This window comes from Aulonocara sp. 'chitande type north' Nkhata Bay, linkage group LG3 (assembly GCF_057382095.1).
Source record: "Aulonocara sp. 'chitande type north' Nkhata Bay isolate Kocher_YH1m ecotype deep benthic linkage group LG3, A_spYH_male_GT1.1, whole genome shotgun sequence".
Classification (NCBI taxonomy): domain Eukaryota; kingdom Metazoa; phylum Chordata; class Actinopteri; order Cichliformes; family Cichlidae; genus Aulonocara; species Aulonocara sp. 'chitande type north' Nkhata Bay.
In genome coordinates this window covers 34,121,687-34,139,091 of record NC_141346.1, presented here as the reverse complement: position 1 = coordinate 34,139,091, position 17,405 = coordinate 34,121,687, and the positions used below count along the sequence as shown (strand labels likewise).

The window sequence follows — 17,405 nt, the reverse complement described above, 5'->3', positions numbered from 1 at the left end:
TAATCTAACAGCAACCAAAGCTATACTCTTATTTGCAACCAATCAGCAACCTCCACTAACCACTTTTATCCAGTTTTTCCATATACATTTTTCCCTAGAAACTGGTGGTTGTATCATACCCAATATGAAAGACAACTCTCAAATATGATGTGACGCATTAACAAAAGATTTTTGTAGCCACAATAAGGCATCCACTGGTCTTGGACTCAGTTTGACGCCTCAGTGTTAGCATGTTAGCTGCCGTACTGTCGATTTTTGCAGCCAGAAGTTACTATATTTGAGTGTCATCAGTCATCAACACTAACAAACTACATTCATAAATGTGCTCAGAAGGGAAACCAGATGTCACCAAACTAAATGTGAGGCAAACACTGTGTATGTGGTGCAATTCTGAGAGTTAGCCTGAATATTATTTCAGTTATTTTGGCTGCACCTCTGCTCTTCTTTGGGTTTCAGTTTGGAAGCGTAGATAAATTGGCAAACCTTTTTTGAGCCATATCAGAAAATTTTTAGTAATTTTATGCAGTTTTGGGACACACATATAAGGCTAGCACGTATCTGTAACCGGAAGGTCGCCGGTTCGATCCCCCCGGGCTCTCTGTCGTTGTGTCCTTGGGCAAGACACTTTACCCTACCGCCTACTGGTGTTGGCCAGAGGGGCCGATGGCGCGATATGGCAGCCTCGCTCCCGTCAGTCTGCCCCAGGGCAGCTGTGGCTACAACTGTAGCTTGCCTCCACCAGTGTGTGAATGAATAGTGGAATTGTAAAGCGCTTTGAGGGTCTCGAAAAGCGCTATATAAATGCAATCCATTATTATCATTAATTTTAGTCCAGTCCTTGTACTTGACCATTGACAAAAGGTAGATTTTTTTGTTTGTTAAGCCACTTGGTACTCTCCTATGACCATTCAAGCATAAAAAGTCACCTAACTGGGCTCTTTGTTTCTAGCAGTTTGTCACAAAAACAAAACATAATCAGCTCAGATTTCTTTACTTGAATCTGTGAAAAATGTCAAAGATAACGCAGCTTGACATGAATAATTTAATAAGCTTTAAAAATGTGTTATTTGCAGAATTCCAACTTTTCTGCTACTACAAGTCAAACAAATATCCAACAATTGCATTTTACAATTAATACAATGTCATATGAGCCGAACTTCGCCAAAGCTTTGGAAGCTAACTGAAAATTAGCACCTGCCCTCATTTTCCCTCCAAATTGATGTTGTCTAAAAGAACCTCAGTCATTATGGGCATCACATCAGAAAACATATCATGAAAACGAGACAATCAGTTTCAGGACCCAAAATTAATGGAGGTGTCGGGGTGATCGTGGCTCAAGAGTTGGGAGTTCGCCTTGTAATCGGAAGGTTGCCGGTTCGAGCCCCGGCTCGGACAGTCTCGGTCGTTGTGTCCTTGGGCAAGACACTTCACCCGTTGCCTACTGGTGGTGGTCAGAGGGCCTGGTGGCGCCAGTGTCCGGCAGCCTCGCCTCTGTCAGTGCGCCCCAGGGTGGCTTCGGCTACAATGTAGCTGCCATCACCAGTGTGTGTGAATGGGTGGATGACTGGATGTGTAAAGCGCTTTGGGGTCCTTAGGGACTAGTAAAGCGCTATATAAATACAGGCCATTTACTAGTATCAGAGACAGCTACAGTAGTTCCAGTGTCTGGTTGATGGTATACCTGCTCACTTACAGTTATATATACAAACTCTCTCTTCTATTTTAATTCAGTTGCCAAAAACAGACAAAAAATACAGCTTAGCGCTATTTTTTATTCAGTTTTTATCTTCTGTACCGGACATCCAATCATATCATTAAATGATTTTAATCATGTGAAGAAAATCTGATATGGTGACAGCCCTAAATAACTCAGTGGTTTACTGTAAGTGGTCGGGGATGAAGTTAAAGTCCACCTCTGACTAAAGAAAACACATTTTCAAATCATAAAAACTGCAAATCCACCAAACTGATTTAAAACGAAACTAAAACCTAAACTAGTTATCACAGTTACAGCTAACACCAAGGTGTTTTCCAACCTTCCCACCTTCTACAACCTTTTCTCACTTCAGTCCGTATTTCTTCTGGCTCCTAACTCTACTTCTTTTGTCCTACTTTTCTATTTGCATAAACCCACTGGGGGTTATTTATTAATAGCATGCTGAGGTTTCTCCCCTGCCCCTGTCTCTCTCTGGATTACTGTCCCTGCGTTAAAGGCCCTCCTTTCACCCTCATTTCATGAATCTACGACTCGTTTGCTTCTGCCTCATCACTCAACAAAATATTCTCCTAAACTCTTGGAGATCATCAGGATGTTATTTGGTAACTATGAGACAAGCATTTGTGTTCTTCTTGGTCAGCAGTGGGTTTCCTCCTTGGACTCTCCCATTTCTTTCCAGTCTCTTTTTTATTAGTCAATCGTGAACTCTGACCTTAACTCAGGTTTTTACATGTTGTTCTGGGGTCTTTTGTGACGTCCCGAATAAGTCGTCGACGTGATCTTGGAGAAGTTTTAGTAGCTCGGTCACTTCTTAGTGTTCTCCATTTGTGGATGACTGTGAAGTCCCAAAACCTTCGAAGTGGCTTTATAACCTTTTCCAGACTGACAGATGTCAGTGACTTTGTTTGTTAGCTGTTTAGGATCTTTTAGCCAGCCTTACTTTGTCACACAGCTCCTAATAATGGCTGGGCGTGCTTACTGGGCAGCTTTAAAAACAACTTTTTACTTGGTTTATCTTTGTCTAATATTAAAATCTGTCTGAAATTTGTCTAAAAATTTGTGAAAAATGTAGGTGTGACAAATGTGCAAAAAAAAAAACAAACCCTCAGAAATTAGAAAGTGGGCAAATAAGTTTTCACAGCTCTGTCTTTTGTTGCACACGTACACTCTTTATAGAGGCAATTTGCTATCAGCTGTTGATAGCAATGAGTTGATAAATCTGCACTCGACTGTGTCATCCAGATAAGGTGACTTCTGGCTCCAAAACCACCAAATGGCAGATGCCAAGACACCAAAGTTGAGGCTTCAAAATGAAGAGATTAGATCCAAAAATCAAGTCACAGCAGCTATGTCCATGTTTTATGCCCTCTGTGGAATACAGAGGGCACTGGATCACGGTAACAGCTAATTTAGAGCTCTGCAGTGAGTCTTGGTAGATCCTACAAACCAACTTATGTATTGATCCAGCTTGTGTTAATTACCGCATGGTTGTGTCCCAATGTGTTACACGTGGTACCCGACAGTAGAAACAAATACAATGCTGCAACTTTCTTGTTGATGTGCATCTCTATGGAGATATAACTGCACAGAGAACACAATCACATGGTAAATAACACAAAACGCAGCACACACGACCATAAATGTGGCCAATAAAGCGTTTTCAGAGGGGTTGCATTGCAGCCCCGACACTGACTGGGATAAACAAACACAACTCCTGATCATCACTGCCTGATCAGTGCTGCAAAGCAGACATAGATCATAAAAAATGTGACATGTTCCTGATTCTCTTCCTGAAACGAGACCCGGTGTGCTCCCCAAAGCCTTTCCTAGAACAGATACTAGTTTGGTTTTTCACAGAAACAGGATCAAAGACTGTCCCGATTCTCTCCCTGTTCCACTGAGTCATTGATTTTAGAACGAGCTGTAATGTTTTTTTCGTCTCACTCTGTCCTGTTTCTCTTTGTTCCTTTACAGCCTCACGCCACCATTCCTCTCCTCGTGTCTCACAGTCAAACTCTTTAGACACTTTCCTCATGTCCTACTTTCCAGCTTTTTGAACTTTGCCTTTTGCGTGCCCTCTGCACTAATTGTTCACTACGCTGGCAGAGACGTATTTATACAAGATTTGCCAGTTACTACTTGTAGGTTAAAAGTCGGTTAACGTTTAGCTTTCTCACTTTTCACCTTCAACCTTTGAACATGAATAATTAGGCGCTAAGAAGCAGAGAGAGCAAGATCAAAGTATGCTCCAAATTAACCTGCGGATATATAAAATTGAAGAAATTGAAGTATAAAACAGGTCAAATGTTCTAAAACATTGATTCTGTTCATACAGTTGTTTAATGTTTTCTATTTTTTTTTCATGATGTACAATTTTGGAAACTTTTGTCAACTTTTTCCCAACAAGCCGGATATTTCAAAGGGTGAGAGGACTCTTTGTATAGAGCTGAATTACTGCTGAACTTATCCAAACGCAAGGCTGGAACAAAGCGTGTAACATACTGTGTTTGTGGGCGACAGTCCATCTCCTCTTTAGGGATGAGGTTTCTCTGATTTCGAGTTTTTCGACCTGTGTCAGAGTTTAGAGAGCGCTGCAGCATGGTTCTGGATCTTCTTTATTATCTATATGTTTTTTTTCTTTCCTTGCATGATGGAGTTTTAACTCGCCCTTATAAACACAGCGATGCTGGTTTTGTTTGCGTTTGAGACGGCGTGCCCTCGAGGGGTAAAAGGTCACATACATTCACCCAGATCCAGTGCGTGTTTCAGAGATAAATTTTAACCCAGACTCTTTGCGGCTTTATTTTTTTCTTTAAATGTTCAGCTACTTTGCTCATGCTCTCTGGGAATCCTCGGTTTACAGCAGGCAGTGTTACTGATTAACGTGAGCAGTTGTGAGATATTCCACCAGATGTTTTAAGAGGTTTTGCACTACTTTTGCAGCCTTTTATCTATTTCATTGTGCTCTTCAGTTTTTAAATATCATTATCTTGCCTATTATTACTCAGCTTCTTTCACAACCCTGTGGAGCAACAGCGTGAGCACAAAGAAGTTAACCAGCTCACCTCCTGCAACCACTATATGCGCTTCTTTTGCAGTTTGGACTCCTGACATTTCTTTGGAGGTGGAGGAACACCAAAGTAATTGCTTAAAGGAGCTTACTTCTTCGACATCTTTAAGAGTTCTGAACAAATGTCTGTCCTCTTATGAAAATCTTATGTACGCAAACACGCGTTGCAACTTCTTATCTGGTGCGCGTCTTTTATTTTGACAGCACATGCGCACCTGTGTACCACTTATGTGCACCCCGGTTATAGTCAACTTTTTTAAAACTTATATTAGCTTTGTCATGTCTTTTATTGAGCTACACATTCAGATGGCACGTTATTGGGCATACGTGTACAACTGTTTTTGAGTGAGTGCATATACTTCTCAAAACGATTAAAGGAACACTTCAAGATTTGACTATGTGAATGAAAGAGAATCGAGTCAGAATTCAGGAATGATGGAGGACATGACAGCAGCTCATTTACTTGACACTTTATTTGTCACGTGTAAACAAAAATACACAAATTCATGTAGAAAAATAAACCTTTGGACTCCTATAAAAACCCCACCTCAGCAAACATTCAAAGAAACTTTATAAATAACACGTTCAAGACCTTTGGACTTTAACAGCATCTGAAGCAAAGATTTATTCAGAGTAACACACACACACACACACACACACACACCTGAGAGAGGAACTGTATAAATACTTCAATGAACACATCACGCCTCACATGTCTACAATCTTCTGTCCAGTATTCCGGTTCAATCTGCCCCCCCTAAAATAATCCACTGCGAGGTCCTCATTCAGACTTCTTGCTGTTGTTGTAAACTGATCCGTTATTGTTCACAGACCTCCCGTTGGATAGAGTACCTGCAGCCTCCTCGGGCCTCAGGTACTCTTTCGTCACTTTCTGAAAGGTTGGGTGGGCAGTCAGCACCCGCAGCAGACTCTCTGTGGAAACAAAGCCACAGCAGGGATGGTTTTTACTACTGTCTAGTAACAGGCATTCACTGACCGCCCTGGTTCTTGAGGGAAATTTGTTCTTTTGCAGCTCATCTACACTGTTCAGCTGATTCTCACCTTCAGTGAGCCGGTTCTCATCGGAGGCGGCGGCGTAGAGCTCGGCAATTCTGTGCTGAGGGATGCCCACCAGCGCCTCCATCAGGTCCGACAGCTCCCTTTCACTCAAGCTGCCTCCGCCCTCTCTGTTAAACAACTGAAAAACAAACAGTGAACAATCAAGAAAACAGCAGGAGGTACAAAAAGGCTCCTTATGGAGGTGAAGACTGTTTTTGTGCAAGCCGATCGAGCCTAAGTTCCACAGTTTGAACTCAGGGAAAAGTCACAAATCCCACTGGGGGAGTCCGTCTTAAAAACTAAAACATGCAGGGCTCTTTAATTCTGTAATTTCTTACTGTGGAGTTAAAATTATATCTGACTATGTGTCATATTTCTAAAGGCACACAGGGGAAAGTGGAGAAAGGTGAGGCGATCAGCAGGACTTACAGTGAAAGCAGAGTGAAGCAGTGTCTTCAGGTCAACACATCCAGTCAGGGGTGCGACACTAAAATAGATGTGCCTCAGGTCCACAGAGTCATCCTAAAAACACACAGATTACATCAGCACCTTCTCCCTCTCAGCTTTTTAAATGTTGCATAATCTGAAAAAGCACAGATGAGTTATTATAACGCCTCATTTATAAATCAAAACACCAAAATCACAATGCACTCCGCTTTATGATATGCCCCAAGATCTGTTTGCTCTCGGTAAACACAGCAGGGCTTTTTAAATCCAGGATCCTGTGGTTAGAAGAAGCAGCTGCGAGTTTGTGACTTATCGGTTAACATTCATCAGGGTTTAGTTTGTCCTTGCTCCTCTGAATAGATCTGCTCTTTCTGTGGATTGTGAGAATCATCTGTACCGTTCTCACTCGAGCGTCGCACAAACTCTTTAACAAGAAGCTGGCCGACGAGCTTTTAAAATGCTCTGCTCAACCTGCTGCCAGTAAGTACGAGTTACAGATGGATGGAAGGGTTTGTGTTTCACCTCGTCACTAATTGCTACACAAACATCTGCAGTTTCTAACGGCAACAGAGAAACGCGCTGAACCTTTGTCGTGCCCTCCCTCCTTGAAGAATCAGTTCATCGAAAGCGGCTGAAGCATTTCATTTTGAATCTTGTCGGCTTATCGACTTCTCAGATCTGAGTATAGTTGACTCAGCTGTCGCGAGTTCTTGTGAAAAACAAATATTTGGTGCACACAGTGTGCACTCAGGCGCAGTTTATAGCCATAAAACCTAAGAGGACGGTCTGACTCGGCTGCAGCGCGTACACCCGACCGTACCTTGGAGTAGAGGCCGCAGATGTGGACAGCTGTCTGCTGGTGGCTCAGCCCGAGCATGGAGGCGAGCTCCTCTGCGCTGACCTTTGCACCCTGAGCTCCTGAGCGACACCTGTCAATCATCCTGTCCAGAGCAGTCTGTACTTCATGTGCTCCCAGACTGACGGAGAGGAGGATAAAGGAGGTGAAGTAAGCTGATGTGTGATGGAGATGAAAGGTTTTAAAGTTTAGTAAAACATGAGCAGGAGTAATCTCTCACCCGTTTTTGTGCAGCAGCGTCAGCGTTTCTCTGGCTGGAGACTCCAGCGGGAGGGACAGACCACCGACTTTACTGACGGGAACCCCACCCTCCATCACGTGGTCTGTAGCGGGGACTCCAAGGGCCCTAACACACAGGAGAAACAGCTACGTCACAACAACCAGCAGACACAAATCCCTCACCAAGAGAAAGCTTTTACTTTTCTCCTCTATCTGCCTCGTACATAAGATCCAACCTAAAACTACATGAAATATAATTTCCCGTGACCGCTCACACGTAACTACACATCATAAAAATGTGACATTGCAGAGATAACACATAAAATCACCAAACAGAGCCAGAAAGTATTTAAAAACTCAGAAATTCAAGGACCAGAAGGCATGTTTAAACCTGCAGTTTCTCTGCATGCCACCAGGTGGTGACAACTGTTGGTAAAAGATACGTTCTGGTGCTTTTGAGGTAAACTGCTAACCACTTGTTGGCCCTCTGGGATGTGTGATAGGTAGGATCAAGTGAATAAGGTTCCGGTTACACAGGCCTAGAGACTGGTCTGCAACCATCTGGCAACCGCCTGTTGCTATTGACATATGTGCTGCTGGGGCCTTGTGAGACCTTTCTATTGGCTTATCTGAATAAAATTAAGCTAAACGTGTGCAGTAAGTCTGTGCTTCGGTTTTAATGGTAACAATACTTAGTTGATGTGGTCAGTGGAAGTACTGCAATTTTTGAATCTCCACTGTTGGTTTTGCTTACATTCTTTTGGTGCTTGGACACAGGAATTACAGGAATGTACCTCCATTGTAATGCATGTCTACTGTAACATGAGCAACAAACCAGTTCCCCATAACAGGGAGAACCAGTAAGTGGGATTATTAAAAAAAAGAAAAAAGGAGGCATTCAACAATCCACTTTAACTTTAATTAATCAGCGGCTGCAGCCAAACTGTTAGGCTGACGTGTCATAAAATGAGGGAAAATGTGCGCCTCACCTGGCCATGAGTTTCTGAACGTTGTCTGCGTACAGGTTGGGGTCCTTCTTCTCCTCCTCTGAAGGGTTGTAAACTGGCAGGAACTGCAGCACAATAAAGAGATAAACACTGTTTGTGTAGTCACAGTAACAGTTCAACAGAGAGGCAAAAGTCAACACACACACACACTTTTTTTTTTTTTTTTTAAACCACGCCAACTCTGTCACACCTCTGCCCACACCCAGTCATGGCTGTAACCTGTCACTACAATTAACAATAATGTCAGATTGTGCTAAACACACACGTGGGCGTACACACCCACATCACTGAGGTGTGGGTGTGTAAAAGGACATTTCCACAAGTTGTAGATATATACGCTTTTGTTTGATAAGCTGAATGACCAGTTCTCACCTCAACAGTCATGTTGGTGTACGGCTGGGACACCGTGTGCCACAGAGCCTCGGTCCTAACACACAGAGCAGAAGATTAGATTCATCATGAAAAATTAGCATTTTGTTTTGACTAAATCACAGTTCAGGCAGGATCCTGTGTGCAGGGGTGCTACTGTGGAGAAATATGTTAAAGGGATCTTGGTGTATAGCGCTCGATAATACTGTTTAAGAACACCTGTTTTAGTCCCGTCTGGTCCAGAGTCATTTCTGGAGGGGTATTATATTCACCTGAATAACAATGGCGCCATATTTGGCTGCTATGATGGGACAAGATCACATCTGTCCCACCAAAGACGAGCTGTGAGAGAAGGCAGGATCATTGGAGTGGAAAATCAGCATCCCCCCTTCCCTGTGTACACTAGCTAACTTCGATTAACATTTTCCCCACCTACGTTTGTCCTTTGTTTTCTGTTCTTGTGTTTTGGTATACAAAAAGAGTAATTCTGAGTTTTGATGTTGTATATTTTGTGTCAAATCTCTAAAAACGCAATAACGAGTTGTCAGGTGCGGTCAGTATTACGCTGGAAAAAACGAGCACATTTCCTTAGAAATGTGAACGAGGCTGAATGCTCCAGCCTCGTTTAGCTTCACAAGGGCTTCGAAAGGTCATAAACAAAAACGCTCTCTAAGAGGAAGGCTTCCTCCACTACCATGCTCTGACAATATCACACTTCTTTCTTCACTAACTTACATTTACACACTTATTACATTAAAATTTTGACCCTTATGCAGAGCTTTTTTAAAATAAACAAAAAAAAACCCAAAACAAAACACTGGTTTCTGCTTTTTAAATTTTGCTCCATTCTTCTATATTGTCTACATCATAAAATTTATACAAATGACTTGATTATTTGCAACAATATTGCCAATATCCTTGCATTTTTCCCCCCAGTGTAATTGAATTATTGATATGTTGTATGTGTTAAAAACAGAAGCTAAACCTGTTGGTGTGGTGGGCGGTTCACCATGGCAACGTACGCTAGTCTGGAGCAAGTTATGTTGGAGATTAGCGACAGACAGGTATGAAAACGATGGCTGCTGACTAATCTGAAGAATTGCATCGACATTCCTGGATGATCTCTCAGCTCTGTGTACAGAGAGTAGGACAAACTTGAGTTTTTAAAGTCTTTTTCTCTCCCTGATGAGCATCAGTAAGAAATACAGATTCTTAAAAGCAACTTCGAAGGTTTACAGAAGTGGGGTGATTCTGTTTATATTCTCTTCTTGCTCTCAGACTGTTAAACACCAACAGAGCTGCAGCTGGAAGGAAAAAAACAAACCATCTCCCAAACAAAACTTTGATGGGACCCTTAACTGTAAGCACATGTCTCTTAATATTCGAGCCGTGGCACCGAGAAGTCTTTTGAACTTGTGCAGTCAGACTTTTTGCCCACTTTCCATCCCAGCTTCAAACAGGCCAAACTTTATTGATACAAGAAATCTTTTCTAGTCTGACAAAAGCACTTGAAGCTCACACACATTGTGTGTTTGTTCTCTTCATATCTCTCTGACGTAGCGGTTTTATCTTTGTAAAAATATACACCCGTGCCCGTGATTGGTCAGACTGGCGACGCCACCTTTTTCCACACGAACGCGCTCATCTCAAGCGACGTTCGTGCGACTGCTTATCCTAATTGCAGATGGTAGCAAACCAGATAAAGCCAGACGTCTTGGTTGTGTTGGACTTGTTTCATAGCACAGGCCCTGCTGATCTGTTACAGCTGACAATGATAAGCACTGCATTGAGCTTCTAGAAAAAGCATAAGGATGCTGAAAAGCTGCTCTTGTATAATTATTTTAAGCACCAAGTTCTTACTTGGAGCTTACCTTAAGTAAATTTTTATTTTCATTTGTTTCTGGGGTTTGCTAAACTAAACCCTGACATTAAACATGTGTGACAGATGTGCAGGTGAAGCAATGAAGGAACTCACCAGGCTGTGCCTTTGTATGTCCAGCGAACAGTATCCTGAAGAAGAGACAACAAATTTAAATAAAAATTTTAAGTTTTCTTATCTTTCCTCTGAGTTGCTTTCCCAGAGTGGGAGGGGTTATTATTCTTTTATTTTATAGCATATATAAAACCAGTCAGTCCCGGCACACCTCAGTAGTACCCAGTGTGCAAACACAGTGCCTGAGTAAACATCACAGTGTTCACAAATGCAACCTCAGCTGATCCTCAAGACACGTTACGAACCCTGAATGAACACCAAGGCCATCCTTAAAGACATGATTCATTAAAGCCATTCAATCATATCATGTATGGGGTGCATGGGAAACATTTGGATAATGTTTGAGGCCCGTTTACCCAAACAGCACCTCCCTGGTACAGATCTCTCTGTGGATGAACAGCTGCAGTTTCAGGCAAACCAGCCCAGTGTGGCATAAACCTGAGCTGTGATCACAGACCTCTTTAAAAACAAAGACCCAGGAACATTTGAGAATATCTGTCACAGACCGAGGACACGGTCCAGGTACGATAAACGGAATCAGAGCCGACAAAAATGGCAGTCCTGTGTAAAATATGGAAGGGCTCAAATGATTAATATAACCTAAAAGAGCCAAAGAAGGCGTCTGCTGTCACCAGCAGCACGCCCATGGTGTTACTCACCAGCTTGTTGGGGTAATGCAGCAGCACAGGTTGGACAGGAACTCCAGCGAGAAAGGCACCTTTCATGACACAGATGGAGACAGGAGGAAGAGAGGAGCAGTTAATCACACAGCAGCAGCACAATGTGCAGCTTCGCCCTTCCCGCTCACACAGGTCATTCCTGCATCATTTGTTCAAACGGCTGGAAAGCCAGCATGATGTCACCTACGTGAGTCGCACGCGTAGGTCCCACTCACCGGGCTTGAATTTGATGAGAGCACTGCCGTTAGTCGTTGTCCCCTCGGGAAACATCAGCATCTGGACAGAAATGAAAAGAAGCGGTGAGCTGAGAGAGCGATTTCCAGGCTTGTGAGGTCATGGCAGTGTTGCCACCTCACACGGGACTTTCAGACTGCTTATGGCTCCTTTCACTTTAAGCTTTTTGGGAAACATCAACATCCCTTATCTTCTCATCCACAATTTCACATAGTTATTTTACTTTTCTCTTCATAAACACTGAGTCTTTTAATCTGTGTCCCCGCTTTTTCTACCAGCAGTAACAGCTGCCCTGAGGTGACTTTTTCAGTGTGTAAACCAGGGGTCCCCAATCTCAGTCCACGAGGGCCGGTGTCCCTGCAGGTTTTAGATCTCACCCTGGGTCAACACACCTGAATCACATGATTAGGTCATTACCAGGCCTCTGGAGAACTTCAAGACATGTTGATTGTAATTTATCCATTTAAATCAGCTGTGATGGATCAAGGATACATCTAAAACCTGCAGGGACACCGGCCCTCGTGGACTGGGATTGGGGACCCCTGGTGTACACTGTCGTTAAGGACACAAATGTAAACAAATGTGTTCCCGTGAGGCAGAAAAGTGGATCATTTCCCTCTTCTTCCATCAAGAGGACCTAATCTAATCGTGATCAACTGCTCACTTGTGACAAACTACAGATTTTCTCTAAACCACAAGCAGTAAACAACAGAAGGACCATTCCCATTAAAAGATTATCTTTAATCTGCTTTGCATTCCTCAAACTGCTGCAAAGTCTGACGGGATAATTTGGTAGAAATTTCACTTCTGTAAACAAGAACCCAGCCGAGGGAGGAGTGACATTCTGTCAGCCGCCAAAGTCTCACCTGAGGCCAGTAGCCGTCGGAGGTCAACCTCTCATTGAGTTGAGCGACAGCTTTTTTTCTCGACTCTGGATCCTTCCTGCTCACCAGCACAGACTGGTTGAACTCCAGCAGAGCTGAAACACAATTAAGAAAAGAACAAGAATCAGAACCAGAAAGCAAGACACCCTGTAAGACGCAGCAGATCAGGAGCCAGCGGTGTGGGCCGCTTCTTTATCTTTGGATCTCCTCGCATGCTTGCAGAACACAGGGGCGCTGAACTCCAGGCCTCAAGGGACAGTGTCCTGCAGGTTTTAGATCTCACCCTGGGTCAACACACCTGAATCAAATGATTAGTTCATTACCAGGCCTCTGGAGAACTTCAAGACATGTTGAGGAGGTAATTTAGCCATTTAAATAATCTGTTTTGGATCAAGGACACATCTAAAACCTGCAGGACACCGGCCCTTGAGGTCTGGAGTTCCCCCACCCCCTACTCTAACTGTTCAATGGCCAAATATCGCTCTGGATTGTTTGTGTGAAAAAGGTGGAGCGCGAATGCCTGCTCTTATCAGCACACTGCACTGTGAATACCTCCACAGCACAGGAAAATATGATGTCACCCAGGCACTTGTCATTACAAAAATGCAACCAAGTGACTAAAAGCAGATTTACAATCCAGAGGAGAAAAAAGCTTTCTTAAAAACTTATTTGGGGGCAAAGTTGGGAAACTTTTCAGGTGTTTATTATCAGTTGTGTGGTTGTTCTATATGTGCAGTTTAACCTGTGAAATTAAGTTAAATTAGATAATGCTGCAAAATAACAGCTCAACTAGAAGTCCTGAGGGGTTTCAGGATGGATTCCCAGCAGTGAGTTTGTTTTACACTGTGGTGGAGTTCTCTGACTGACTTCTGACTGAAGTCAGTCAGAGAATTCAGCTAATTCAGATGTAAAGACAAGAGGATGAAAAAAGAGAGAAACAAGAAAAGATATAACTATATCTATAACTGCAAATACTGCGCATTACATTTTGACTTCTATGAAATCCAACCTAGATAAATAAGTAACTGGATAAACAAGTAACAAGTTCCTTGTAAACAAGGAAGTCTGCACTTGAAGCCTCGACCTTCATGTTGTCATCGGAGGCTGAGTCAGCAGAATAGCCGAGGGGTTCCCGTAAAAGATAAAACACGCGATCAAAGGCAGATTTCTCTCCTACAGCAGACATGGAGACATCTGAAAGGAAGCAGCATGTACGCCCTATGTAAGACCATAGCTCAGCAGCACCTTACATCAGCATGCAATAAGCTGTGTGGGCAAGTTTGCAGGGCTTCTAGCACGGCAGCGGCAGAATTCTCAAGAAAAGGAGGCACACATTAATCTAACAGTTAATTTCTTTATTCATTATCGGTGTCAGAAATGTGCGAGTGTGCTTCAGCTCCTCAGAGGCTACAGTGATGGCTTCAACGCAAACAAATTCACGGATCATCTGCCTCCATCTCCACCCTGTTCCTAGCATCCTCCTCTTCTGTCACACCAACCCTCTTCACTATATCCACAAATCTCCTCTGAGGTCTTCCTCTTTGCCTGGCAGCTCCATCTTCGACATCCTTTGTCCAATATACCCAGTGTTCCTCCTCTGCACATGTTTAAACCATCTGTCTATTTGTCTCATTTCTACTCTTGTCCATTCTGATCATTCCCAGGGAAAATCTAAGCATCTCCATCTTTCTGTCAGTGCCATTGTCTCCAAACCACACATTACATCACATCACAGCAGGCCTCACTACCATCTTGTAAAGCTTCCCTTTCACTCTTGCTGCTATGCTTCTGTCATGTCATAGTTCTCTGACACCTATCCCTGTACAATGTATGTAATTTCTAACTGTTTTACTTGAAAATTGCCATTATTGTCGACCCACAATTAAAAAAAAAATGCGCGTGAAGGAAATGTATACATTGATAAATCTTAAGAACTAGCTAAGAGCTACTCTTGTTTACCTCCTATGACCGGCAGGCTGGTGTTCTCTGACCTCGACACCACCGTCGCAAGCTGGGCCGGGCAAAAAACCAGCATGTCCAGAAAGCTGCTGTGGGGCGCCACCACCAGCACCGGAGCCTCCTTCAGGTTTGCCCTGCGACCTTTGACCTTAATCCAGTAGAAACCCAGAGAGAAGAACACAGCTCTGCTCAGCAGCCAGATGATTGGGTGGTAAAACCAGCGGCGCCAGCCTTCTACGGGTTTGGAGCGCTCCTCCTCGGACAGGCCGGCCAATCGCAGCCGGGCGATGGGCCACATTATAAGGAAGAAAAGGACCGCCAAGGTGACGCGTATGGGGAAGAGGATGCTGCCGAGGATGATACCCTGTGAGATCAGAAGAAATACATTAAATGCGCAGTCACACATACGACCCAATAAATCTCATACCGCTCAGAAACTGGACTTTGCATGATTTGAAATTAGCAGCGCTGCGATAAATACATTTGTTTAAACCTAGTTTCATCAGAATGAATCACAGTGGACATTTTTGCTTAGCAAATATTTACAAATGAGGCACAGATTTCTGTCAAATAATGTAACAGACGGTCTCCTTTATTGGTTAGTTAGTTCATTCAGTCACCAAAGTCCCATTTTGTGACAGGAAAACCCTGATTTGTGGCTATTAAATAGGCTTTTTTTTGATGGTTTTACAACTTTAGTCTGAAACTACTGAATAAAATTAAGATTAGAGCTTTGCACCTGTGAAGTTCGTCCTGCGTATAAGGGGAACACACTCAGATGCCCATAGAGGTGCAGTTTTACACATGTTTATAAATTGAAAGCCTATCTCATTACTTCCCAGCCACACTGATTAAGTTTTCCAAAGTTGTGGAACCCTCTGGTATGTTGTTCTCATCATCAAGCCCGCTTATCCGTGCTGGGAAACATTTATGACTTGGCTCATTTGCTTGTGATCTCAGAGAAACAGGGAGCTGTGGAAGCCTAAACTGAAGATTGTATCGATATGAGAAAAAAAAAATTGGCAAACATAGAAGAAAATGGGAAACCGGAAGAGTCCCAAGAGAAAACGCTTGATAGTAAATACTTCGTAAATAACTTTTTAGTGACTGGCTCCTCTTTCCGTGTTGGTAAAAATCATCATATGGTTGGTTTCAGGTGTTAACACTCAATGTTTGAATGACTGATGGTCACTAAAATTAAACACGTCATTATATGAGTTTTTCTATTTTATTTTCTATATTAAATCGATATATATTTGAGCGTTACCCGGATCCTTTGCGCCCTGGTCAGCTTCATTTTGTGAATGAACGGATGTGGATACTCCTGCGTTGCCGAGTAACCGTCGTCGATCCTCTCCATGGCGCGAGGTAAACTGGAAAAGTTTATTAATTTTCTTAAAGGAATTTTAACACTTAAAAAAGTAATTTACACTCCCTGAGGGGTTGATTAAAAAGTTACATAAAGCTGTCACTTCCCCTGTTTGCTTTTATTTTAAATTAAAAAGTTAATTAAAGTGCCTCGCGCACTCTATTAAAAAGAGCAGTTAGCTAGTAGAAGCCAAACGCTCGCGTGCAATCCTTTGAAACAGCAAAAACATAAGACGACAATCATCTAAAAACCAACTTCTCCGGTCCTTCTCCTCCACATGGCCAAATAAACGCCACAGCAACGCCACCCAGCCTCATTTAAAGCTTCGCCTCACCCCGTCCGTCCCCTACGTAAGCTCACAGCCCGGCCCACCAGCAGGACAGCCAAGTCGGACCAGACAAACCGGTCGGAAAGCATGTATGGAATTGTTATTAAAAAAGAAATAAAAATCTGTGTGTGGGGGTGTGTGTGTGACAAATTGAGTGTTACCATACGACTGTCAAAAAAGTGACAAGTGATGTCATACAAAAAAAACAAAACAAATTTCTGTAATTTTAACACATCTAGATTAACTTTAATAAATATAACCATAAAGTGCATGCGCAGAGCCACCGCTCGAATCAGTATTGTCTCTCCCTCGAGGATCTCATCATTTGGATATTTACCAGATTTTTACCAGTCCTAGCTTTTTCATTTGCTACTTGTGACTCTTATACCAGTATGCTAGCTGGCTAAAGCGGGATTTATACTAGTCTCAGGTTGGGGTGTGCAGATGTTGGACAAGGGATTTAGACACATTTAGACAGGGTGCGAGACTGGGTGAATGAAGCTGGTATTACAAAACGCTCCGACAGCTCAGTTAGAGGAGGAAGGTGCTGCGTAAGCACCAGTCCGTCAATCTCTCAGAAGGATGAAGTCTGCTCAGTCCTGAAGATGTGCAGTGGAGGAGAGAGTGTCCAGATGTGTAACTTTGTGTCACTGTGTGGCACGGCAGCTGCTCCCTGACAGAGAAGAAGGCTCTTATCTCTGTACCAGTAATGCGGACGATGCTACCCTCTCTGTGTGTCCTCTGTGCTGTTTGTAAATTTAATGCACACTGTGTGGCAGTACTGTGATAAGATGAAGATACCTGTGAAGAAGACTATATATATTTAATATGTTTTGGCACATTTCTGAATCTCAGATGTTACATTAAGAGCCAAGCTTTCATGTTTATTCACTGATGACTACCAAACGCTGTGAAAGCCTCATGGCCTCTGGGGTTTCTGCCATACCTGATCGTTCTGTTCTGGGTGCTGATAAATCCACACCCACAAGAACAAGCAAAAGGAATGGAGGAATGGAAAAGTTTGGAATGAGGCAAAGACGGGAGTTGAAATTCACTGCTGGCTGAGCTGAACTTTTATTTTGATACTTACTTCCTGTAATTGGCTAAATGTTGATACAAGCGCGTTGTAAAGGCCTGCTTTCAAAACAGGCTCATAAATGTTATTCACCAAGACGGCTCTGTGTGAAGCCTGAAGCATCCATTCAAAAATTATT

The 17,405-nt window shown here is 42.9% G+C and overlaps 1 protein-coding gene across 1 annotated transcript; it reads right to left on the bottom strand.

Annotated features, from left to right (window-relative positions):
* Positions 1 to 5,242: 5,242 nt before the first annotated feature.
* lpcat4 (lysophosphatidylcholine acyltransferase 4) lies at positions 5,243 to 16,279 on the bottom strand. Its single transcript, XM_086277470.1, has 13 exons — positions 15,762 to 16,279; positions 14,495 to 14,858; positions 12,518 to 12,630; positions 11,633 to 11,693; positions 11,397 to 11,455; positions 10,720 to 10,754; positions 8,748 to 8,802; positions 8,358 to 8,440; positions 7,370 to 7,495; positions 7,114 to 7,270; positions 6,276 to 6,368; positions 5,850 to 5,985; positions 5,243 to 5,720 (listed from the first exon to the last, which is right to left on the bottom strand). The coding sequence occupies exons 1-13, from the start codon at positions 15,852 to 15,854 to the stop codon at positions 5,569 to 5,571; spliced, it is 1,527 nt and encodes a 508-aa protein (XP_086133596.1). The 5' UTR covers positions 15,855 to 16,279; the 3' UTR covers positions 5,243 to 5,568.
* Positions 16,280 to 17,405: the final 1,126 nt, after the last annotated feature.